This window comes from Phalacrocorax carbo, chromosome 4 (assembly GCF_963921805.1).
Source record: "Phalacrocorax carbo chromosome 4, bPhaCar2.1, whole genome shotgun sequence".
Classification (NCBI taxonomy): domain Eukaryota; kingdom Metazoa; phylum Chordata; class Aves; order Suliformes; family Phalacrocoracidae; genus Phalacrocorax; species Phalacrocorax carbo.
The window spans coordinates 19030997-19056186 of record NC_087516.1 but is presented as its reverse complement, the minus strand read 5'-3'; the positions used below and the strand labels follow the sequence as shown (position 1 = coordinate 19056186).

Here is a 25190-nt window from a genome sequence, read left to right as displayed (position 1 = left end):
TATATACTGAGGAATTTAATGCATATGGCATTTTTGTTGGACTTTAATGTTTGTAACAAGGAAGAACATAACACAGAAAAGAAACACAGCCAAGATTAAAAAGCAGGAAAGAAAAAAAAGTGTATGTCTTTATATACAATGTTGTCCAGGGTCATATAAATTCTTGTGCAGAATTTTGAGAGTATAGTTCCCCAGAATGAAGCCACTTAGATTTTAAAGGCTATGTAATTATCACTGATGAAATACTTGATAGGTTTTAAAATCTAGTAACTTCCTACAGATTTAGCTATCTGTCATACACAAATAAAAATTCTGGAAAATAGCAATGGTTAAAACATACTACTTACAACAACCTAAGTGATTTCAACCCATCAAAAGTCCGTGCAGGGATACACCTCAGGCGGTTGTAACTAAGAATTCTGAAAATATATAAAATACTGTCAGCAAGTATATCAGCCATTCAGAAAACAATGCAGAGCACGACCAAAACCAGCCTTTGCACACACAGCTAGTTAGGAAACAAGTTATTTTACAGCCTCCACAACAAGCAAGCTTTAACATCAACTAAATGCCCTTTCTTTCCAAGACAAAAAAACCCCACTGTAATGCTTCCAAAGAGTCACTGTTACATGTTTAAACTTACAAGGTGAGCAGCTGAGTCATGTTGCTGAAGCTCTGATTAGAAAGAGTGCTGATTCTGTTGTTACTTAAATCTCTATAAAAAATAAATTCAGAAATTCAGACCTTAAAATGACTGCCCCAGTCCTGAAACACTGTAAGTTAAACTGACAGACACATTACTTTTATTAGTAGAAGTAGTATCATCATTGGTATCAATATTTAAAGCAGCACATATTTTTATTTTCACATGCCATATACAAGCCCAGCAAGTGTTTAGCTTGATCAATGAAAAGCATTTTCATTTCAACACAGATGAAAAAGCAGTGCAATGCATTCTTACACAACAGCAATGTCCATCATGCTACTGAGTTAATAATGCAATCCTACATGGACCCAAGTATAGAAATTAAAGTGATGTTTTAAAGTGGAAATCATTCTAGTCATGTCCCTAATGACACCTGAGTAAATATCATCTAATACTGTACTTAACACTTATATGCTGAAGACATCAAAGCCCAGAGCTATTATTATAAAGTACACTATCTAAGAGTTATAGAGGAAGCCTTAACATCTTTCTTGTTGTTCAATATTCTAATGAATATAATCTTAAGCATAAGTGTGATGGATGCTGGAGTCGTATGGTGGTAGCTTCAAAGACAGTAGCTTCAAAGAAGCTTTGAAGAAGCTGTATTAAACGCAAATACTGCTTGTTCTGTATCCTATTGTGCTTTAGTTTTCATTTTGTTGACTATTTCACTATTGTTTAGTGTATTTTGTGGTGAAATATAGCATTTGTTTCTGAGAGGACCTTGATATTTTAATTTAAGAGTAATGTTGAATAACTATGCAATATACATATTTCTCCCCTTGAAATTACTTGAAAGCATGTAAGAAAATCGACTAATAATAAAAAACATATTAGGCAAGTATAACAGAGCAATCTATTCAAAAGAGAAAGAAAAATTTAGAAATAAACAACTTTCCTTGTTAATCTGGAACTCAGGAGACTCGTATGTAATTCCTTGTTTGGCCACAGAAGAGCTACGCACAGTGTTTTGGTTTTGTAAACACAGCTGAGGAACATTCTCAACTTCCTAACAGCAGTGTGAGAATACGTTCAGAAGAGATTATAATAATGTGCCCCACAGGTCTGACAAGTAAAGAATGTTAATACTCTTGCATTTTATTTACTGTTCATCTATAATTTATTGCATTATATTTGTCTGCTAAATTGTGTGTATTTTCTGATTAGGAGGTAAAGCGATACGATTTCTGGCTGTATTTGTAAAAAATAGACCATGAGCACCTAACCTCTGTGATGGAAGGCTTGTCACTATGACTCTAATTAACCTCATGTCTAGACATATAGCCAGCCTCCACTGATACTGTTACTGCATACAATCCAACCTATACGCTTACTTCTTGCACTGAGTGACGTTCCAAAGTTCATATTTTCTGTGTGCTGCAAGTTAGATCTTGTATAACTACCCTAAACAATCCACAAAGATTTCCTATAGGTTCTGTGCTGTATACAGTTGACAATATTGCAAGGGTTTTTTTCTTATGTTATTTGCAAAATACAAAAAGTTTTGGAAATACGTTTTTTTCTAAATCTGTGACCGTGACCACTTTTGTCTAGCATGAGGCAAATAAAGGAAATCAAGTTCTTGTTTTTGAAGGCCCAACTATTTTCATTTTGCAACAAAGCTCTAAACACAGTAAAAAAGATATTTAAGGGATTTTGTTACTCCCTTCCATTTTTTATTCTGATTATAATGAAACCACAAACTGCTTTCAGAATGTTACGCAGTTCAACCTCAGCTGGTATAAATTTTTATAGTCCTAACAAAGGCCATGGAATTACAGTCATTTACATCGACAGTCTTCCTGTTTCTCTCACTGCACTCTTACAAGGTACAGAAATCATATTCAAGTAATTCATGAATCAGAGGTAATAAATTTTAGAGCAGCTAGTGATTTGCCTCAAATCACAGAGTGAGTCAGCAACAGAGTTGTGAGTAAGGTGCTCTAGGCAATCTCTCTTCTTCAGTCATTAAACCACATATTGTGGGAGAAACAGAAGGGGTTACATTTACGTATTACAACAGCTGTATGTGATATTCTTATGGGAAGCATACCATGAAGTGAAGCATATCACAGGATGTTTCTTTTGTAAATGGAAATAATTCTAGTAGCTTTATGAAGCTAGGTAACAAAAAGCTGCATTACCTTAAAACATGTTATAGGAACTTACATCTCTTTTCAGGTTAACTATAATTTCCACTTATTTACTTTGTGATGTAATCACTGGAATGAAATATCCCTGTTTATAAAACATGACCGAGTATATTATATGTAGGAAGTGATAAGTAGACTAGAATATCCTACATTATAAAATGTGGTTGGGTATTATGTTTGCTAAAAGATATGATATGTTTTATGGGTTTTTCTTATAACTAAACTTAGGTACAAAGGCTTAGGGTTTTTTGGTTTGGTTTGTTTTTTTTCGTTTCAGTGGAGAATGTTGCTTGAAATCTACTCACATGAGTGTTAAATGCTTGTAGTTAGAAAGCTCTTTTGGAACAAGGGTAAACTGATTTCCATCCAAATAACTAAAACAGAAAAATAAAACATAGAGCATTATTTTTTTTTCGTTAAAACAGTAGCATCTTCATATACTAACCTTAGAATCCAACAGTAAAGTTAATAACAAATGAATACATAGTATTTCCTTTTTATAAGAAATCTTACACGTTTTGGATTTCAGAGACACAATTGAGGACCTATAGCCTAAAATCCAAATGCTATTGTATCGGATATTATTAATATTATGAAGTGGCAACCAACAACCAACTCTAACAGAGTGTTTTTTATTATTTCATAAAAACTGTGCAAAATGAGGTCTTTATCATCCCTATTTCACATGCACCTACAGGTGGAAAGTAAAACTGACTTCTGCAAGTCACGTTAAGTGTTGACTTTGAGCTATGATAAATAGAAACAGACCTTGACAATGCAGAGGTAGCCCTTTACAGTAGAAACAGCAAGGGCTGGTCTCAGGTCTAACAGCGTTTGTCATGCCTGCAGTTCAGGTCACCTTCCCTAATTTCTCCCTGTAGATCTCATGATATATCAAGCATGACATACTACAAGCCTGTTCCTATGCAGTATGTTAGGGACTAAATACAGTAATCAATTACCCTTCACTAAAAAAAAGATTATTTTTTTCCTCTTTGTAGGTTTACAGCTCCTGTATTATATTGCTTGCTCTTCTTCCATGCTCATAATTCTCAATAACAGACTTGTTCATTCTTAGAGGTAACAGGTGCAGAGCCATCAAACTGTATCAGCACCTGTGTTTCAGGCAAAGGAATGTAACAATCCTTGCCTAAAAAGCTTCTAGTGTGCAGCCCATCAGTACAAAGTGCAAGCGGAGGGCTTTTCATGTAACCAGGGCAAGTAGTTTGGAGATGATAAGAAGTGCTGAATTTACCTGAGTCTCTGAAATGGAGCAGACAGTGGCAGGAAGATTAAAGGTCTTTAGTTTCTCAACTGGGGCAAATGAGTCGCTGATGGTGGTATTATGGTGGCATTACTTGTCTCTCCTGGAACCCAAGTAAAAACTACACCCTCATTATCCCTATACAAAGAAGATATTTTTGCCATCCAAATACTTGGAACACACTTGAGTTAAGAGCAGTCTCTGACTGAGACATTCTTAGATTAATTTTGAGCTTAATGTCTTTAAATATGCTGCAGTGTTTTTGGAAGCTTTTATCTTGACTAAATGGATTGGCTGAAACACAGTTAAACAATGAAATAACTATTTACATCTAATAAAAAAGTCTTACTCCCCCCGCCCCTGCCTTGGACCATGCCTCCATCATAGAATCACAGAATCATAGAATGTCCTGAGTTGGAAGGGATCCACAAGGATCATCGAGTCCAGCTCCTGTCCCTGCACAGGACAACCCCCAAATTCACACCAAATCTCTGAGGGCATTGTCCAAGTGCTTCTTGAATAGCATCAGGCTTGGTGCTGTGACTGCCTCCCTGGGGAGCCTGTTCCAGGGCTCCACCACTCTCTGGGTAAAGAACCTTCTCCTAATACCCAACCTAAACTTCCCCTGGCACATCTTCCTGCCATTCCCTTGGGTCCTGTCATTGGTCACCAGAGAGGAGAGATCAGCGCCTGCCCCTCCTCCTCCCCTTGTGAGGAAGCTGTAGACTGCGATGAGGTCTGCCCTCAGCCTCCTCTTCTCCAGGCTGAACAAACTAAGTGGCTTTAGCTGCTCCTCATATGGTTTCTCCTCTAAACCCTTCATGAACTTTATGGCCCTCCTCTGGACACTCTCTAGTAGCTTTATATCTCTAATGTACTGTGGCGCCCAAAACTGCACACAGCACTCGAGGTGAGGCCGCATCAGTGCAGATCAGAGCGGGACAATCACGTCCCTTGACCAGCTGCAATGCAGGGCTTGATGCACCCCAGGACTCGGTTCGCCCTCTTGGCTGCCAGGGCACACTGTTGGCTCATGTTCAACTTGCCATTGACCAGAACAGAGCCCCCAGATCCCTCTCCACAGGGCTGCTCTCCAGCCTCTCATTCCCCAGTCTGTATGTAGATCCAGGGTTGCTGTGCCTCAGGTGCAAAATCCGGCACTTGCTCTTGTTCAACTTCATACGGTTGGTGATTGCCCAGCTCTCCAGTCTGTCCAGATCTCTCTGCAGGGCCTTTCTGCCCACAACAGTGTCAACAGCTCCTCCCAATTTTGTGTCATCAGCAAACTTAATTAGCATTCCTTCAAGTCCTGCATCCAAATCATTTACATATATATTAAAAAGTACTCGCCCCAGGATGGATCCCTGCAGAACCCCACTAGTGACTGGCCACCAGCCCAATGTAACCCCATTTACTTGACCCTTTGAGCCCATCAGCCAGTTGCTCACCCACTGCATTATGTGCTTATCCAGCTGTGTGCTGGACATTTTGTCCAGGAGGATACTGTGAGAGACACTATCGAAAGCTTTAATCAAATCCAAAAAGATCACGTCAATTGGCTTCCCTTGGTCAACTAGGTGGGGAACCTTGTCACAGAAGGAAATCAAGTTTGTTAGGCAGGACTTTCCCCTCATGAACCCATGCTGGCTGGGACAAATGACTGCACTGTCTTTCAGGTGTTTTTCAATAACTCCCAGAATAATCTCCATAATTTTACCAGGCACAGAAGTGAGACTGACAAGACTGTAGTTACCAGGGTCCTCCCTGTTGCCCTTCTTGAAGACTGGGACAACGCTTGCCAGCTCCCAGTCAACTGGGACCTCTCCAGATTCCCAAGAGCATTGAAAAATCATAGAAGAGAGGTCTCACTATGACATCAGCCAGCTCTTTAAGTACCCTCGGATGAATCCCATCAGGTCCCATCGACTTACAGGGATCTAGCTGGAGCAGCAAGTCCTGCACATGGTCAGGGTTTATTAGGAGTTTATCATTCCCACAGTCATGGTTCACTAGCCCAGGGCTCTGGGGGTCCCTGAGGTGTTGAAGACTGAGGCAAAGAAAACGTTAAACATCTCTGCCTTATCTATGTCCCTGATTGTGAGATGAACATTCTCATGGAGCAATGGGCCAATGTTAGTTCTAACCTTCCTGTTGCCACTAATGTATTTAAAAAAGCCCTTCTTGCTGTTCTTCACAGTACTGGCCAGCTTCAACTCTAATTGAGCTTTGGCCATATTCTTTCCCTGCAGTGGCGAACAGCATCCCTGTAGTCCTCCTATGTCACCTGACCTTGCTTTCATTGGACATATATTTTCATTTTCCTCCTTATTTCAAGAAGAATATCTGTGGTCAGCCAAGCCGGCCTTTTGCCTTGCCTGCTTGACTTCCTACACTTTGGGATTCCTTAGGTCTCCTTGACAAATCCAAAATATGTGTCTTGAGGTTTTAAGCTGACACTATGGTAATGGCATTACATAAATGGTGGTGAGTGGAGCATGGGCTCATATATTTAATTATTAAAAAAGAAACCAGCAACATTTAAAATTTTTGAAGGAGTAAGCATTCTGAGAAAATACTTTTATCGACAGATAAATTAGGATATATTGCTTTAGCTTCATTAGACCTGAAGTACTACAAGTATCCACTTGGCTGATAAAAAATCCCCCTTGTTCAAATGAAGCAACTATTAAGATATTTTATAAAACACATGAAGAGTACATCTTGGAAGGGTAATCCATGCTAATGAAGAAGAAGAATCAATCAGTATGCAACAGCTAACAGGAGCCACCTTCATTATCCTTTTGAAATGATGCTAAATCACATGCTTAGACACTAATTAAAGCATACAAAATTGTACACAAATGAGTTTTCAGTCACAGTCAGGTTCCACTCACACATCCAAAAGCATCCCTCTTTAGCTGCTTAATTTTACATTGCATTGATGCCCTTACATTGTCAAATTGTATTTATTAGGCCAGACTATATTTAAGTCATCTTCTATTTGAGGAAAAAAAAAAAACAAAACACCAAAACCTAATGAAATAAGTTGTAGGTTTATATAACTGTGTGCTAATTTGAGGTCTTAATAATTTCTCTTCATTAATGTCTAAAGCTTTTGGATATTATTAAGCACCAAACTAGTGGTGGACACTTCAGAATCTTCTATACAATACCAAATGGTAAAACAATAGAACTGTTTTGGTGACTTAAGATACACAGTTATGATGCCTTCTGAAAAAGCACTACATTAATCAGTCATTATGAAGCATTAATAATTTAATACTAAATACTTGCCACATATAACACAAACCCAACTTTTTTTCTTGTTAATAATTTCTATTTCTTTCAATCTTGTGACCTATCTGATCAAGATTCACAACAGATGAATAACACAATTTTTAGGTTTATATTTTCCCCTTCACAATGCATAAAAATTGACTCATCTAGTCTTAAGAGTAGCTTATTCAGTTATTATCTTCAAACAATATGTGAGGTAGGAAGCTCTTTTTGCTATCAGTGTTACTGTCCATCTGCATATGCAAATTATATCTTTTCATAAAATGCAATCCTAACCATTTTTTCATACTAAAATGTACGAAGAGATTAATAAAATATCCCAGATTGTATACGATTGCCTATATGAAAAGTAAGACTTCCTATTAAAACCAGCCTTTTTGTAATACCACAATACCATGTTTATTACAAAAATACACAAACACAGTAATAGATTGTTTTCTTTTTGCCTTTTCATGTAATTGAGCTTCTTCAATCCTTCCTGAGCAGTGACCACAGATTCATCAGATTCACTGTTGCCCATAATTTAACCCATTGTAATCGATTTCCATGTTGAGTTATATGATGCTTCGGTGTTGGGGATATAAATTCTGAGGGGGATTACAATTTCTTAGAAATAAATTTTTAAAGCGTATCAGTAGCAGATAGTTTTTAGAGTATTTGGGACTTACAGAGGATTGCCAATGCAAACTTAATCTCAAATTTCTCAAGCTACTCTGCAAGTCTTTAGAAAGTGGTAGATTAATAAATTTTAACTGATCTACTGAATCCAATTGTTCATCATCTTCTCCTCTCATTCTTGAACCTGACGCTATAAATCTGACATTGATTTTCATAAAAGGGAAAAAAGTGTGCCACTTACAGTTCAGTTACATCTTTTGGGATGCCTTTAGGCAAAGCTTTTAGGCCTTTGTTGCTGCAGCGAACTACTGTGTCTAGGCAAGTACATTCTGCAGGACAGCGGGACAGTGGAGAGCAGCTATTGTCATCATTTCCTGGTTAACAAAAACAAACAGATGCTATGGTTGTTATACAAATGTCACTGCAGTATTGGCCATAATATCCCATCAGGAATTCCTGTAACCAAACATGATATTTCTACATTATGATATCTCTGGGTAGGGTAAACTTTAAGTCATCTTTGTAAACCATCGCTCCAAGAATTTACATTTCAGGTGACACTTTATGCAGTACGGTGCTGTCTTACTAGGAAAAATGCTATTATATGGGAAAAAAGATCATTAAAGAAACAACAAAACTTAAAATTAAAGATAATAAAGCAAACTATATATTGATTTTCAGAATTAAAAAATTATTAAAAATAAACAGAGTCCCTTTAAAGAAAAGTTACAGCCTTGAAAACTGACAAATGCAATAACTGGAAGCAAGTATGAGAGAGATGCAAGATAGCAGCCATCTTTTTTTTTTTAAGTGGTGAGGGGAATTCTGACATTCAAGAAGTCACAAACTAAGCAAAACAGCAAGTTACTCGATCAAGTAACCTGAAAGAGCGCTTGATTCAAGCATCAGCATTTGAAAATATTCTCATCCGAACTACAACATTTGATCAATTTATTTTATTTTTATATTAGCTTTAAATTATGATTTACAGTACCAAACACAGGCAAGAAAAACTTTTGAAAACATATATATGCAATAGCCATGAGCTTGCTGATCATCCAAAAATGGGTGGAAGATTTTTAAACTGACACAGAAACTGAGCATGAAGCGCAAAGTTATTTAAAGCATAACACTTTGGGATCTATGGGAATCATGCAGCCATTCATATGACAGCTGAAATTATAAAAAGTTCAAATAGTAATTTTCTTACCATCATCACATGTAAAATCCTGAATTGCCACATCCTGGATGGGAATCTCTTTGAGGAAGTAGGGTTTTTGGCAGCGAGGGTTCCCCGTCACAATGCGTTTCTTCCTTAGCCAGTCTCCGAGCCATGCAAGATGGCAGTTGCAGTTGAAGGGATTAGCCAAGAGGTTTCTGAGAACCACAGGAAAGTTTACTTCGGATGACACCATTTTTTCATCCTAAGTATTCTATTTCTATTTTCATAAAGCTAAGCTTAAATACCATTCTTCAAACAATACTATGTACAAACCATAGGTGAAAGGTGTAATTTAGGCTCTGTGTGGTGAATCTTGATATAACTCATTTAGAAATAATTTAAAACTGTCAAAGACCTGACTTCTTGTCAAGCCACTCTGTACTGATAGTGCAATAATTTCATATAGAGATGAAGGCTGATTACTTTACATTATTAGCTTGAACCTGACAACAGCTATTCCATTAATTTGTCATCTCAAGATTTCCATCTTTTATTTGCTCCAGAGAATAAGTTTCCTATCTGAAGTGACAGCTAAGTTGATTACATGCCAGTTATAAAAATGAATTTAATTCTAGAAGTCTCAGTACTTTTGGCATCTCCTTACTTCAACACAAACCTATTGACAATTCCATTATTTATAAACATGCCATCCTTAATATGCACAAATTAGTCACTTGGTGCAAAATGTCACTTTTTATGTAAAAGGGGGATTAAGTATTTTCCTGAATGATGCTACCTACAAAAAACATTTCTTCAGTAAACTTGAGTGGCAGCTTCGCTCACTTTAAGGGAAGTTTTTCCTTCCCTTAAATTACATCATATACAAATAAAAAAGGGATGCTTCATTTTATTGAAATTGAGACTGACGCTTCATTGTAAAACATGGATGAATTAAGAGTCTCAGCAGGCAGAGGAAATGTAAGATTATAATCGAACAGCAGAGTGCAGAAAGACAGACAACATGGTGATTCGACAAGCTGCGATTGTGTGATGCCTACCCAAAATATGGGTTTCTACCCTGGCTCAGATCAGTGGGCTTCTGCGAGGGGGGTGACCAGGATGTTTTTCCTGCCTTCTCAGGCACTTCTGGAAACCAGTCTAATGCTGCATCAAAGGGCACCATGAAAACATACTCTTCACACATCCAAGATGGTCCAGAAAATAAACTTTCTCAAAAATCCCTCTGTGAACCCTTTTTTTCCATTAACTTTACCCATGCTGTGAAATTATACAGTAAACCATTAACAGAAATGTCCCAAAAATGTTAGAGGTTTTAAGTTGGGTCAGGTAGACCACGAATGTGACTTACAACGTAGAGAGCGAGTGCAGGGTATCGAAGGAGCCGGGTGCCACGGTGGTGATCTGGTTGTCATACAGCGAGAGCAGGCGGACTGAGCTCAGGCCCGTGAAGCTGTCATTTCCCACACAGCTCACGCGGTTGCTCCTCAGCATCCTGAGAAAGGAAGAATCAGCATTTCTTAGCTTAGCCCAAGCAGGGGCCGTAGCTGAAGTGTTGCGCTGAGCAGGGGCTGAGAGGTATGACTCTGAAAGGATGGCTACCAGTGGAGGAACCACAAGTGCAGTAACCCCTGTGCCGCCTGTCACCTCACTGAAGGGACTGAGTGCAGTGTGCGTGGAGGGGACTGGAAAACAGAAAGGTGGGTGGGTAGGTTTTACACAGGCAAGGGGTGTTTCCCCTAAGCATTTGTGGGTTTTTTTCTTTCAACACCAGAATCAATAATTATGAGTTTGTTAATCGACAATAAATTAAATTGATTGAAATTCCGCAAAACAGGGATACACAGCAGTCCCCTCTTTATGTTTCTGAGGCTAATGACTCCAGAACTGCTATTTATGTGGAGCAGAAGGTTGTACCAGCCAACCTCTTCCTGAGGCTCCTTCGACCTGAATTTTCTTAGGATAAATTCTAGAAACCACTTCTACTGCATTCTCAAGCATTTGAATTAAATGAAATCAGGCTACCCTGACTCCTCCTCTGCATGACTCTAAGATTTAGTAAAAACTTTAGAATTCTAAGCAAGAAACAACTATTCTAAAGTCTCTCATGTTTCTGTAACTCATACAAGCTTTGAAGTTTGCTGTTTTTCTACCTGTCCATCAATAAATAAATACTTTTTTTCCCCACACTCTTGTCTAAGAATAGCTGCTTCTAACAACTTTAGCAGCTTTAAATGATAGGCATGATTTATTAAAAATACCTAATGTCTATGGACAGCTGAAGCCCCAAGGACCATTTAATCTTGGGGCTGCTCTGCTGATCAGAAGGACAGGCTCTCTGAAGAAGGCCAAGAAGCTGTGGATTGTATAAACATCTTTTTTTGAGTGGAAAGAGCCTTCATGGAAAGAATGAAATTAGTTCAAGCTATAGTGCTTTTACTCCTCCCTTCACAGTTGACATTAAAATTACTTAGGAGAGAATAATTTCCCACATTTCAATCCCATCAGAATCATTTTTTCCTCTAGCAAAATTCCCAGTAATGGTTGAGCTGAATTGAATCAGACTCCATTACGTAAAATGTGTAATTCCCGTGCAAAATTCTGTTACTTTGAAGCAGATGATTATTCCCATTTCCATTCCTGCAGTTGGATGTTTACCCATTCTCAGCTGTTTCATCATTTGAGAGGACTCATAATTTCTGTAGTAACCACAATGAAGAATTTCAGCTACACTATATCCATAATTAATAATTAATGAATTAATATAATATATGATAACTTTTTGTAAAATAGGAACAAAAACTAAGTTATGCTTGAATAATCCACAGCTAAGCCTTAAAATCAAAGTTTTTTGGACAGATAGAATGCTACTTTTAAAAATACCTGGCAGAAAGGAAGAATAAAAACACCCAAATAATTACACTTACAGCGTTTTGAGACTTTCTAGCCCTGTGAACATTTTGTGTCGAACACTTTCCAAGCGGTTGCTAGTGAGCAATAGCTCATTCACACCAGAGGCTCCGTCAAATGCTCCTTCTTCGATATCGGTAATCTTGTTATTGCTCAGGTTTCTATTACACATTAACAGAAACAGTGAAAAACACGTTTTCTTTTTTAAATACCCTAAATTAACTATTAAATGCTGCAGACTGCATAGATTTCAAGATACTGAGCTATTGTGTAAAAGCAACAAATATATTATTCAACTTTGAACCAATAAAAGCAAAATTCAATGCCCTGCTAACTAAAGAAGTAAAGATTTTTAAAGCAATCTTTGTAAGATGTTTTTAAATAATGGCAATTACCCAGTCCATGCTGCTGCCACCCAAGAACATCTTTTCATAATTTTGAATATTGTCAGTGACTATATATTTTTTCATGTCTCCAGTCCATGTAGCATTATTAGACGAATTAATAACAAAATGATACTGTATGCGTACCAGCACAACTAACCGCTCTGCCTTCTCTGTTTCATCTCAGTAGACACAAATATAAGAAAACAGTATAAACAGCAACATATGTAAATGGAATGTGTGAATGTAAACAGTAAAAGAAATGTTAATCATTTATGACATTAGTTAAAAAGGAGGTTTTATAAGCACGATAGTTCATTTATCTGCAATTTGCATGTAAAGCAGATCAAAATGTGGGAAAATGATCTAAAATACTGCCAAAATATTTAGTGTTTATGGTTTTTAGTTGAAATATGGAAATTACATCCCAAATGGGTAGTATCTGTACTCTGTAACAAAAGCCTACATACTCAACAACACACATTTTCTTAAAGATTTTTCATTTTATTCTTGCCTTCTCTTGTTTTGTTTCACACAACTATTTATACATATTACAGAAGTACATATCTACACACTAGAGAGTGTTATAATACACTAGTGATTTTAGAAACCTCTTAATGCTCTGAGAGAATGTATAATGAAGTGAAGTTAAAAAAATTTTATTTCATGGAATTAATGGTGTTGGGAAGAAAAACATAATTTGATGCAACTTCTAGAACAGCATTTTAATTATTTAAATGAAGAAAGATACTATTTGTTAGAAGAAAAATTCATACGCTTGCCAGAATGAACTGGTGCCATTATCTAAGACATAGAAAACAAGGAGTTGTGGCTTAATCTTGAGTGCTGACTACTCATCTCTAGCCTTGCTGTAATTTAACAGACACTTTGCTTGTGATGAAGGATACAATCACCACTTTAATTTAGTTTCACAGTGGAGCTGTTCAGTCTCCTGTAAGGTGCTGCACAAGACTGGAAGCAAGAAACTCATTATTTCTCTTCTCAGCTGGCTTATCCACATCAAGCCCTTAGTTTCCTGAAAACTTTTTTATTCCTGGTGTAACATGGGTACTACTTCACCCAGTTCACAGAGATATTTTAAAGATTAATGTTGCATAGCTAATCAATGATGCAGTGCATACTCATGCTTTATTACTGATGAACCATCAAATCAATTAAACATTTAGGCCCCAATTTTTCAATGTCATCTGTGCAGAAAGAGCTTTGCACCTATTTGAACCTCCAGAAGAAATATGAGCTCCACAAAAATGTAGAATTCACTCATATTGGTGTCACTACCTCAGTGTTTTCCAGTCATGCTTAACCAGTCACTATTATTCTCTAAATTGAAGAATGTTGTAACAACTGATAACTATATTAGGAAGTTACGGACCAGTATTATTAAAAATGTTAACTTCTCATTAACATTTTCTCAATTTTGTTCCTCCTCAATTATCCAGATTTCAAAGCTTTTGGGAGTTCCAGCTGACAGCTGCACTAAGACTGATTAATATTCTTCCTTTTCTTTCTTTCGTCTTGAACACCTCCTCAACAAAAAAGCAGCAAACTAGCTTTAGATGACAGAAAATATTTACTAAGCTACCTTTATAGCCTGAAAATATGTAATTATTGACAGTACATTCCCTTTTCCCTGTTTTTCTTAAATATGAAGAACGACTGAGGACACCCGCGAGCAAGGTCTGCAAAGTCCCCTGCAAGGGGACACTGTACCAGTAACATACAGTGGACATCATAAAAAGAAATGACGAGTGCTTCTGGTGGGTAACTCTCTGTTGAAGGGTACTGAGGCACCCATCTGCCGACCTGACAGGGAGTCATGAGAGGTATGCTGCCTTCCAGGAGCCAAGGTCCGAGACATTGCTGAGAGGGTGCCACAGCACCCTCTCATCAGGAAAAGAAAACTCATCAGGAAACTCATCAGGAAAAGAGACTACTATCCATTACTACTATTTCATGTAGGCATGAATGACACTGAGAGCCGTAACCTGGGTAAAATCAAGGAAGACTTTGGAGCCCTCGGGGAGCAAGTGAAAAACATTGGTGCCCAGGTGATCTTCTCTTCCATTTTGCCAGTTCGAGGGAAGGGAGCGGCCAGAAACAGGTGTGTAATATATATCAATTCCTGGCTACGTGGCTGGTGCCACCGTGAGGGGTTTGGCTTTTATGACAATGGGGTGTTCTTCAATGACGACAACATGCTAGGGAGGGATGGAATCCACCTGTCTAAAAGGGGTAAGGGAATCTTCAGCAGGAGGCTGGCTAACTTGGTGAGACAGGCTTCAAACCAAAGGACGTGGGGGGTGGGATCCATTGCAGAAATGCTCACACCAGCACGTCCAACGGGGGAGTCAGTCAGGCCAAGCAGTGTGGTAATAAAGGTTCCTTAGCTGTCTCCCAAGAGGAGAAAAAGAAGAGTAATCACCTCAAGTGTATGTATACAAATGCACGCAGTCTAGGTAACAAGCAGGAGGAACTGGAGCTCCGTGCCCACTCAGAAGGGTACGACATCATAGGAGTAACTGAAACATGGTGGGACACCTCATACGACTGGGGCATCGCAATGGACGGTTACAGGCTCTTCCGTAAGGACAGGCAGGGTAGAAGAGGCGGAGGAGTTGCGCTCTACATTAAGGAAAACCCTGAATGTATCGAAGTCAACTATGGTGATTACGACTGCGCTATTGAATGCCTCTGGGTTAAAGTCAAAGGGGTCGTCTGCAAGCAGGACCTCACAGTGGGCATCTGCTACTGACCTCCTAACCACGATGACAATGCTGACGAAGTGATACTTGGGGCACTAAAGCAAGCTTCTGGCCAACAGAACCTGGTCCTTATGGGTGACTTCAACTACCCAGACATCTGCTGGAAGAACAATATGGCAGCTCACATGTCATCCACCAACTTCCTGGAATGCATAGAGGACTGTTTCCTGATACAAATGTCAGATGTGCCAACCAGGAAGGCGGCGCTGCTGGACTTGCTATTCACAAACCGAGATAACCTGCTTTGTAATATCTTGGTTAGTGACAGCCTTGGCTGCAGTGACCACAATATTGTGGAGTTTGGGACCCTGCTGAGTGTGCTGAAGGTCAGCTCTAAGACAAGGGTTCTGGATTTTATAAGAGCAAACTTCAGTTCACTCAGGGCTCAGTTGGGAGGGATTCAATGGGAAGCTTCCATGGAAGACAAAGGAGCTAGTGACTGCTGGGAGTTCTTCAAGAACTCTCTATTGGAAGCACAAAGCCAATTTATCCCTTACAAAGGAAAGGGAAGTAAGCGGAGCAAGAGGCCCCCTTGGCTCAACCATGACCTCCTGGATCTACTCAAATCCAAAAGAGAAGCATACCAGAGATGGAGAAGTGGAGGATTATCCGTTGAGAACTACAAGGGCACTGCCAGAGAGTACAGAGATGCAGTTAGAAAAGCAAAAGCCCAGATTGAATTGAAACTGGCTGTAGATGTCAAAAATAACAAGAAAGGTTTCTTCAGGTATGACAACCATAAGCAGAAAGAGAAGGAAAACATAGGCCCACTGTTAAACGGAAAAGGAGAATCGATCACGAATGATGCTGAAAAGGCAGAGGTCCTCAACACTTTCTTCACCTCTGTCTTTACCAGCACTGTCGGGTCCCAGGCTTTGGGAACAAAATTGACGATTTATCCAAACACCGACCCACCACCAGTGAAGAAAGAGTTAGTACATGAATTACTACAGGAGCTTGACCCCTACAAATCAATGGGCCCTGACACCATCCAGCTGAGGGTGTTGAGAGAGCCGGTTGACATCATCGCAAGGCCACTCTCCATAATCTTCAAGAAGTCATGGAGAACGGGGGATGTCCCAGAGGACTAGAGGAAGGCAAATGTTACCCCTGTCTACAAGAAGGGCTTGAGGGAGCATCTGGGTAACTATAGGCCCATCAGCCTTACTTCAGTCCCTGGGAAAGTTATGGAATGAATCCTCCTGAGGGCCATCACAAGTCAAATGAAGCACGTGATTGGGAAAAGCCAACATGGCTTCACTAAGGGCAGATTGTGTTTTGACAAACCTGGTGGTCTTCTATGACAAAGTGACTTGCCTGGTTGACATGGGGCGGGCGGTGGACATTGTCTACCTGGACTTCTCCAAGGCCTTTGATACAGTCCCCCACAGCCTCCTTCTGGAGAAATGAATGCGTTATGGCCTAGACAAGAGGTCTGTGCAGTGGGTGGGGAACTGGCTGACAGGCCGCACCCAAAGGGTGGTGGTAAATAGCTCCTTTTCCAAGTAGCAACCTGTCACAAGTGGAGTCCCCCAGGGATCAATATTGGGCCCAATGTTATTCAATATCTTCATAAGTGACCTGGATAACGGGATCAAGTGTAGCCTGATGAAGTTTGCTGATGACACCAAGTTGAGTGGGGAAGCAGACACTCCAGAAGGGAGAGCTGCTCTGCAGGGAGATCTGGACAAGGCTGGAAGAGTGGGCCAGCAAGAACCTTATGAAGTTCAACAAGGAAAAGTGTAAGGTCATGCACCTGGGAAAACATAATCCAGGATTGCAGTACAGACTAGGATGCACCTGGCTGGAGAGCAGCTCTGTGGAAAGGGACCTGGGGGTCCTGGTGGACAGAAAGCTCAACATGAGCGAACAGTGTGCTGCTGCGGCCAAAAAGGCTAACAGGATGCTGGATTGCATCAAAAAGGGCATCGCCAGCAGAGATAAAGAAGTCATTATCCCACTCTACTCAGTGCTTGTCAGGCCATACCAGGAGTACTGTGTACAGTTCTGGTCCCCGCTGTACAAAAAGGATGTGGACAGGCTGGAAGGGGTGCAGAGAAGGGCCACCAAGATGATCAAAGGACTGGGAAACCTGCCGTATGAGGCTAGGCTGGGAGAGCTGGGTTTGTTCAGCCTGGAGAAAAGGAGGCTCAAAGGGGATCTCATCACCATGCATCAGTACTTAAGGGGTAGCTACAAAGAAGATGGAGACTCCCTTTTTACAAGGAGTCCCATGGAGAGGGCAAGGGGGAGTGGACACAAGTTGCTCTTGGGGACATTCCGATTGGACACCAGAGGGAAATTTTTCACAGCGAGGACAGTCACCCATTGGAATAATCTCCCCAGGGAAGTGGTTGACTCGGCCACGTTGGACACCTTCAAGAGACGTCTGGACAGGGTGCTGGGCCATCTTGTCTAGCCTGTGCTCTTCCTAGAAAGGCTGGACTAGATGATCCCTGAGGTCCCTTCCAACCTGGGATTCTGTGATTAACTAAATTCTGTGATTAACTGTGATTAACCGATATATGTGTGTGCGTGTGTGTGAGCTTGTGTAGCTATGCCAAGTGTTTTATTTATTCTTAAAGGCACCCTGTAGCTGTAAGAAGTGCTAAACTGAGATCCTTGAGGAACGAAGAAAACTAGGTATCTACTGTGTAGCACCAGAAGGCTGTGAAGCACCAGAGGCACCAGAGATACTTTTTAAAAATATCTCAACCCAATCGAAGTGGCAAGGTGTACTCAAGTGGATAGGTGAAAAGCAAAAATGTTTGGTTTTGTTTTTGGTTTGGGGTTTTTTGTGTGTGTTTTTGTTTTGGGTGTTTTTTGTAAAAAAAAAAAACTTTGCCTACAATTTTAAAAAAATAATCAGTTAACTAATAATTAGTTAATAATTAATAGTTAGTTAACTAATTGTGATCATGACAGCTGCCAGCAAGGATCTGGATAAGGCTAAAAATAGTTCAAGTTAATACTATTGCTCCCCTTGAGATTTTGGTCACTAGTAGTCTAGACTGACCTTTGACAAATGGTAGTAACTTGGTGACTATATTCAAAAAGCAGTGCCTCATTTTCATTTATCTGATCTATATCTACTTGCATTTTTGTTCACTTTCAATTTAGGTTTGGAATGGATTTTGAAAAGATTGAGCACAGAGTCAGTAAGTCTAATTCATCTACCCTCAAATAGGTCTCTCACGTAAGTGAAAGAAACGCTTTTCATAGACTTATTTTTAGTAACAACTGCAACTGGTAAGATTATAAACTCCTCTTAGAATGTGAACTGTGAACATGGACTTACATGGATGAGCTATCAAACCGTTTTTTTTTCAGTCATTTAATTTTGATATTTCCCTCATCTAATGACAGTTTAATGAACCACAGAATCAAAGGCATGTCTTGAATATGCTGTAGGAGGCAAAATTGCCTGGTTAGGGAGTAGTACAGGAAGTTACAAAGGATTACTGGAACCCTTTTTGAGCAGCTTATACTGTGAGCTCCCTGCTGTGGCTGCATAACAGACCAGCTGGCTGGACACTGCAGTGAAGGTGCTGGAGCTATACACCATGAGAATTTGTTACTGGTAGTGACTAGTTCCATAGAGAAGAGCTGCCAGCTCTGATCTACCTCAGTGATTATTTTAAACCGATTCCTGATATTTTATTAGAATACACTGAATCTTTCATAGGTAAGAACTAAGAAAGGGGGGAAAAAACATAGCAAGGAGCTAATGCGCTATCTGAATAGACGAGGTGACTAAAGTTGCACTTACATTTTACGCAGCTGAGGAAGTTTCTTAAAGATTCCAGTAGCTTCCAGGACTGAAAATTCATTGTTATTTAGTCGCCTACAAGAAATGACATGAATTTAAGAAAAAAATATTCAGTCATTGGTACAGAATGTTCCACACTAAGTAAGCTTTTCAGACTGGTTTAAATGAATAGCTGTTTTTCAACTGGTAGCTGAAGATTAATTCTGTATATACTGACATTTCTAATTCTGGTAATTCCTGTGAATGAACATTCTCATTAGTTAAACGTAGGCATATATAAGACATAGAGAATCAAAACCAGATCACAAAATATGATACAACTAAAGCTGCAAAGAAACATAAGAAGATGTTTTTAATTTTTCTTTTAAGGGAAGAAAAATAAAAATGTAACTAAGGAAGGATTCCATGGCAACTTATAAATAAAAATCTTTAAGAGGTACATATAAACCACTGAAGATTAGTTTACTGTTCTTTAAAGGATATCAGGTGGGGTCTGCCAGACATCTGGAGGTGCTCACAGAACACTATTTACAAGAACAAAATAATTACTTTATGCTCAACGCTTCTTTTGAGCAGGGACTGAAACACACTGCATAGGTCTTCCCAAGAAATTAAAACCACTTCTCTGACCACGGTTTATCTTCAGACCACTAAACCTATCACACATAAATTGTGTAAGGAAGCATTAAATGCTGCTTTGTAACACTACAAGAAGGTATGCAATGAGCAACAGATACTGGCTGGATACTGATCTTTCCAGACCAGGTATCACGACTGTTCCAGCACAATATGCATTTAGCAGCTGCTAGGTTAGGAGACCATCTATATTTTAAAAAAATATTTGCATTGACCCAGTACCCTCTGTTTCCTCTCTTGAAAAGAAAATGGAAATTATGAGTCTTAGATTCTTTGTAAGTTTTAATGGAGTCGTCATATTAAGAAAGGGAGTCTGTCCAGCTTTTATTTAGAGATCTTAAATAGGAGAGAAAAGAGATGATGGAAAAAATCATCATGAAATGAAATTCAGCATAATTCTAAACCCAGAATGCTTTTCAGAATTGTCTTATTGCAAGACAAAATTTAAAAAACCCTAGAAAATAAAAGAAAGTTGCTCACTCATCCTTCCTTCCTGCTCATTCTCAATGACAACCAGAAGGGAAATTAAGGTTGTAAATCTGAAGGTATGGCTGTACAATAGCTTCAGCACAGAACCAAACTGAGGGAAGACAGGAAGAATTTTCTGGATATACATGGAACATTTGTATACCACACTGAAGTACGAGGAACATGAACTTCAAAAGATGCTACCACCTCTGAAAATCAGCTGGATGACTTAATGTGATTTGTAGTGGAACCATATAAATTGAATTTTTTTCACAGTGTCAATTAACAAAGTTTCATCATCATTCTAAACAGCCTTTTTTAACCCTGTCCATCCACAACAAAAGCACCAAGCTTTCTATAATGTTGACATTTTCAAATACTTTTCAAGAGTTTTATCATCTAGTAGAATGACTTGTTTGTGAAAACATTTATTGATTCTAACAATTCTGCGCTCTACTGCAAATATTTCTAATCCCATTGAAAAAGACAAACAATTTGTTCCTTTCTGCTTCACAACAATTTTACATATTAAAAATAATTTACTTTCTCTCTCCCTCAAGTTTCCTTCTCACTAATGCATTCAATCTGTTCAGTTTGCCTTGGAAGTCTTCTTTTCTAGATGATTCTTGTTCTTGAAACTTTTTCCAAGTGATGCATATCCATCTTGAAAAATGAAATTCTTGACACAGTATTCCAGCTGATATTTTACTATTGTAATGAACAGTAAAACAATTATTTCAGATAAGTTACATACTACACACCTGTACATACATCCCAAAGTGAAATTTGTAGCAGTGCTGAATGGCACTCCTTCATCTTTAATAGGCACGATAACACCACCATAGGCTTTCCTCTTAACTTCTTGCTGATTATTCCTCAATCTTGTATTTGTGGTGCTAATTAGTCCTACCTAATGTCATATGTAGAATTTTAATTTTTATTTTACTTAATCTAGTCTTAGTCTCCTATCAATATTACAGAACAATTTTAAGGATTTTCTATGTGTTTTGAAGATTTTCAGTATTTGAGAAGTTTCTGCATACTTCTCCATGACAGAAAAGAAGCATGGGTTGAATCACTGTATTGTGTTTTGTATCTTCTCTCCAACTTTGTGTATATGGTGATATCACAAATCATGAATTGTCACTGAGGGCAGATCCACAAATAAAGGGACATCAAGAGTTACAAATTTTGGGTTTGTGGTCAGCGGAATGAGCACATGGATCGCATGGCATTTCTATGGCTGGAGATTGCTGGCTTTTGATCGGGAATTGTCAGAGACTTGTGCAAGAAGTTCTCATTCTACTATCATAGTAAGTGATACCACACACAGAGGAATCCAAATTATTACAAATGACTGGAAAATTAACAGATGTGGTGGTATCTTCCTTCTGGATCTTAACATCATTATTTTTTGAGCCCAGTGCCTTTACTGGTAAAGACAATGATGATAGTTGTTACCTGTCAATCACTGGATCATGAAAAGGATCTTAAAAATACTTGTGTCTGGTTTATTAAAAGTACTGAAATGTCATTCTCAAAACAAAAAAGTAAACAAAGAAGCATTTGATTATGATGTCTAAATATTCTGTTTCTCCGTTTTATTTGATGCTTTTTCCTGTTTTATTAACAAAATGGATAAGATATGTACATATTTTGGTACAATAGCTGAGCCTTCCTGGAAGTCTATGTACTGCAGTGATATCTATGCTTTCGAAAACTATTTTGTAAGGATCTTGTATTATATCAGCTATTGTAAAATCATTACAAAAACTGAACATATAGGACTGAATTTGTTTTTATTTAGCATTCCTCCTGGGGACTCTGCTTTGAGTGATTTATCAAATGCTTCTTGAATTTTCCTACATATTAAAATGCTACCTGACAAATATTTTATTTCTGGGTACATTTACAGGCTTATACTTTGTCTCGAATACTTCAGTGGCAGATTAGACAGATCTTTTAGTGGTTTTCTGGGATACTGAGCAAGCGACAAAATAGGAACAGTTAGAAGAGCACGTGGTTCATTTCCAATTTTTTTCACCTTTTAAAAGTAAGTATCTGTCTTGTATTATTATTTTCAGATTTTTTAAAAAACAAGTACTCTGAAGAAATAGGGCGTTTGATGTGATATTATTACTTTTGCAATCTACACAATCGATACTCTTCTCCTCATTTTTGATCTTCATTTCTAAGCTGAGTGTCAGTTCCAAACAACACCCTGCAAAAAATAATCTAGCCTTCCTATCACTGTTATAGCAGCATCAATATAATTTGCCTCTAACAAGTATCTTTATCTCAAATGTGGTGGGTACAAGGAAAAAAAGGTTAACTAGCTGCTCTTCCCACATATGCCAGTAAGTGTTGTGAGCTGGAAATCACAGAGTGGCCCTAGGACTAGACTGAGAACTCCCAAGAGGAGCAACAAAGGCAGTGAATCAAAGCCCAGGAATAACAGGAGGAAACAAGAGAAAGAGCTGTAACTTTTGCATCAGTGAGGCAAATGCCAGAAGAGTGCATTTAGCTAGAGCAATAGGATTTTTAGAGGAAGTAAAAAAATCCAGAAATAATTCCTCTATCCCCTCTAGAATACTTGCAAGGCTGCTGAAATTTTTATTACATCAAATGACTTGAAGAACAATCTGTACAGCTTATCAAGAAGAAGGTTGAATAGTGACTTCATTACAGTTTAAGACCATCTTACTTGGATAAAGTGCTGGATAGAAAAGGGCTCTTTAATGACAAAAATGATGAAAGATTCAATGATGGAAACTGAAGGACGTGGATTCCATCTGGAAGTAAAAGTTCCCATTTTAGAAGATTTTAACAGAAGTGAAGGGAAATGATTAACCTCCGTAGCACTCCCAGGGAAATGGTGGATTTTTAATCCACTGGTACCTTCAAACAAGACTGGATGTTTTCTGAAAGAAGTGCTGTAACCAAACATGAATTATGTTTTAGTCAAACACAGATTTTTTGTTGACTGAAATTTGAGAGTTTCGGATACACAGCAGATGAGGCTTGATGATTTAATTGTTTCTTCTGAATTTAATATGTATGAATCATAATTACAGAAGGAAAACACTTGACAGTTTATCTTCCACATGTAAATAAATGAGTGTGAAAAACAACAATTAAAATTCTAAATTAAGGTTATTATTTCTTCAGAGCGGAGAGAATTAAACATGAATCCTGCTAAGAATCAAGACAATCCATGCTCGTCACTTCAACAACTCCATTTCTCATCTCTTGGTTCAGCAACTATGTTACTTTATGATCTCCTCCTACACTTTAACCTGTTACCCATCCCATCAGTTTTAGTCTTCAAGTAATTTTATCTCATAATATTTATAGCATAACATTATATCATTGGATGAGTATTTTCTGTCCTTTTGTTGACTTTCCTTCACACTACAAACTTCTTTCTTCCCTCCTTTTTGGTTTTTCACCCTCTATATTGTATCCCTAGCAAATCCTATATGAAAAAAAATATTTTGCCACTGAAATTTATCTCCCTTTACCCAAGACTGTGTATCAATTTTTAATTCTCTGGCACTACTTTATGAACAGTAAATCAACAGCGTGAATATGGCCAAAAGCTGTGCTTGCTCTTCCCACATAAGCCACTTTTTCAATTGAGTTTGCCATCATTCTGGGCACAACTAGAATTACCACTCAGATTAGTAATTAGAACATCACTGAGTTCAACGTCTTCTCCCAGCTCAAAGACAGACGAAGATCTCCATCTCTATTTACACAATATTTCAGTTTCAAATTCCTTTTTCTGTCCAGATATTCAAAATCCTTAATTACGGTCTCATTAGTTTATACCTTCATTCCCATACTGTTGCTTTGATGCCAGCTGCAGACTGATTTATCTTTTAAGAGATGTGCCATGCTGTTGCTCATCTCACCCCTGTGGGTCACAACTTGATCACAGTAGTCTTGTCTCCACATCTCTGTCCCCCCCTTCCCATATCAAATCAAAGTCCTTCTCTTTTGCCCCTCAACATTCTTCCTTGTTCTTTACACTGAATCTCCTAGGAAAACCAGCTATTTCCTCCTGCCTTTGCTCTGCCAATGCTGGCCACTTTCGTCTCCTGCCTTTCTGATCCTTCTGATGCTGATCCTTCAAGCATCCCTGCCTTCCTTTTCATACTGTGATTTGCACATGGGAAAATCTTGTAAAGCTGTCTTAATTTCATCTTTCAAACCCTCCTTGAAGACCACTTCAGTTGTAATGCCTACAAATCATTCCCATATGGCACTTATTAAGGAAGTAATAATCTGTGACTTCTTTTCTGCTCATGTCTGTTCATTATATTATTATCTCATCTTCTTAACCCAACTATGTCTTGTTTGCCTGCTTTATCTTCCTCTAGTCTCCTGCCTGACACACACAATATGTGCTCTGCATAAGAAGAATCAGCTCTGTTTTATTAAACACCTAGGTAGCACTTTTTAAGACAGACCCCTAGTTACTGGATGTCCTACTTACTCTTATAGTTAAAATAAAAGGCAAAATAAACCCCACTACCTTTAAAAAAATCCAAATGGGAAGCCCATGTACTAGATAACTAGAAACACATTATAGTTACGTATATATTTATCACAGGTTTTTAAGGCTACATGGTATTGAAATGAGGCATAAATAATTTTTATTAACATCTAGTCCTTTGAAGTGCACCACAGAGGTTAGGTTTAATTTTTGTTGTTCTAAAAAGTAAAGCTGTGGTTTTATATTTAAAGATTTAGGTGGTTTTTCCATAAGCAACTAATGCTTTATAATGGGTTCAACTTACAACTCTGCTGTGTACTGGGGGATGTGATCAGGAATTTTGTTGAGTTTCTGATTGGAGCAGTCCACTGTGGTCCCTTCACAGCGACATTTCTCAGGGCAAGCCAAATCTGCAAAGCAGTCTCCACTTAATTTGGATCTGTAATCTTCAGTGCCTGTGGAAGAGTCAAGTCAAAATACAGATACTGAGTCAATAAAGTACAAGATTTGCTTCTTGTGAGAATG

At 38.5% G+C, this 25190-nt stretch overlaps 1 protein-coding gene across 4 annotated transcripts in view; it reads right to left on the bottom strand.

The window, feature by feature from the left end:
• The window catches only part of SLIT2 (slit guidance ligand 2), a 283621-nt gene that overhangs the window by 48585 nt on the left and 209846 nt on the right, over positions 1-25190 (bottom strand). For 3 of the 4 annotated variants that reach the window (XM_064449221.1, XM_064449222.1, XM_064449224.1), the window contains 9 exons: positions 24970-25120; positions 19064-19138; positions 12146-12289; positions 10570-10713; positions 9249-9415; positions 8280-8412; positions 3165-3233; positions 644-715; positions 348-419 (listed from right to left, as the gene is read on the bottom strand). In XM_064449221.1, coding sequence (XP_064305291.1) covers positions 348-419; positions 644-715; positions 3165-3233; positions 8280-8412; positions 9249-9415; positions 10570-10713; positions 12146-12289; positions 19064-19138; positions 24970-25120 — 1027 coding nt within the window. The remainder of the gene's footprint in view (positions 1-347; positions 420-643; positions 716-3164; positions 3234-8279; positions 8413-9248; positions 9416-10569; positions 10714-12145; positions 12290-19063; positions 19139-24969; positions 25121-25190) is intronic. The other variant, XM_064449223.1, reaches the window with a different exon arrangement.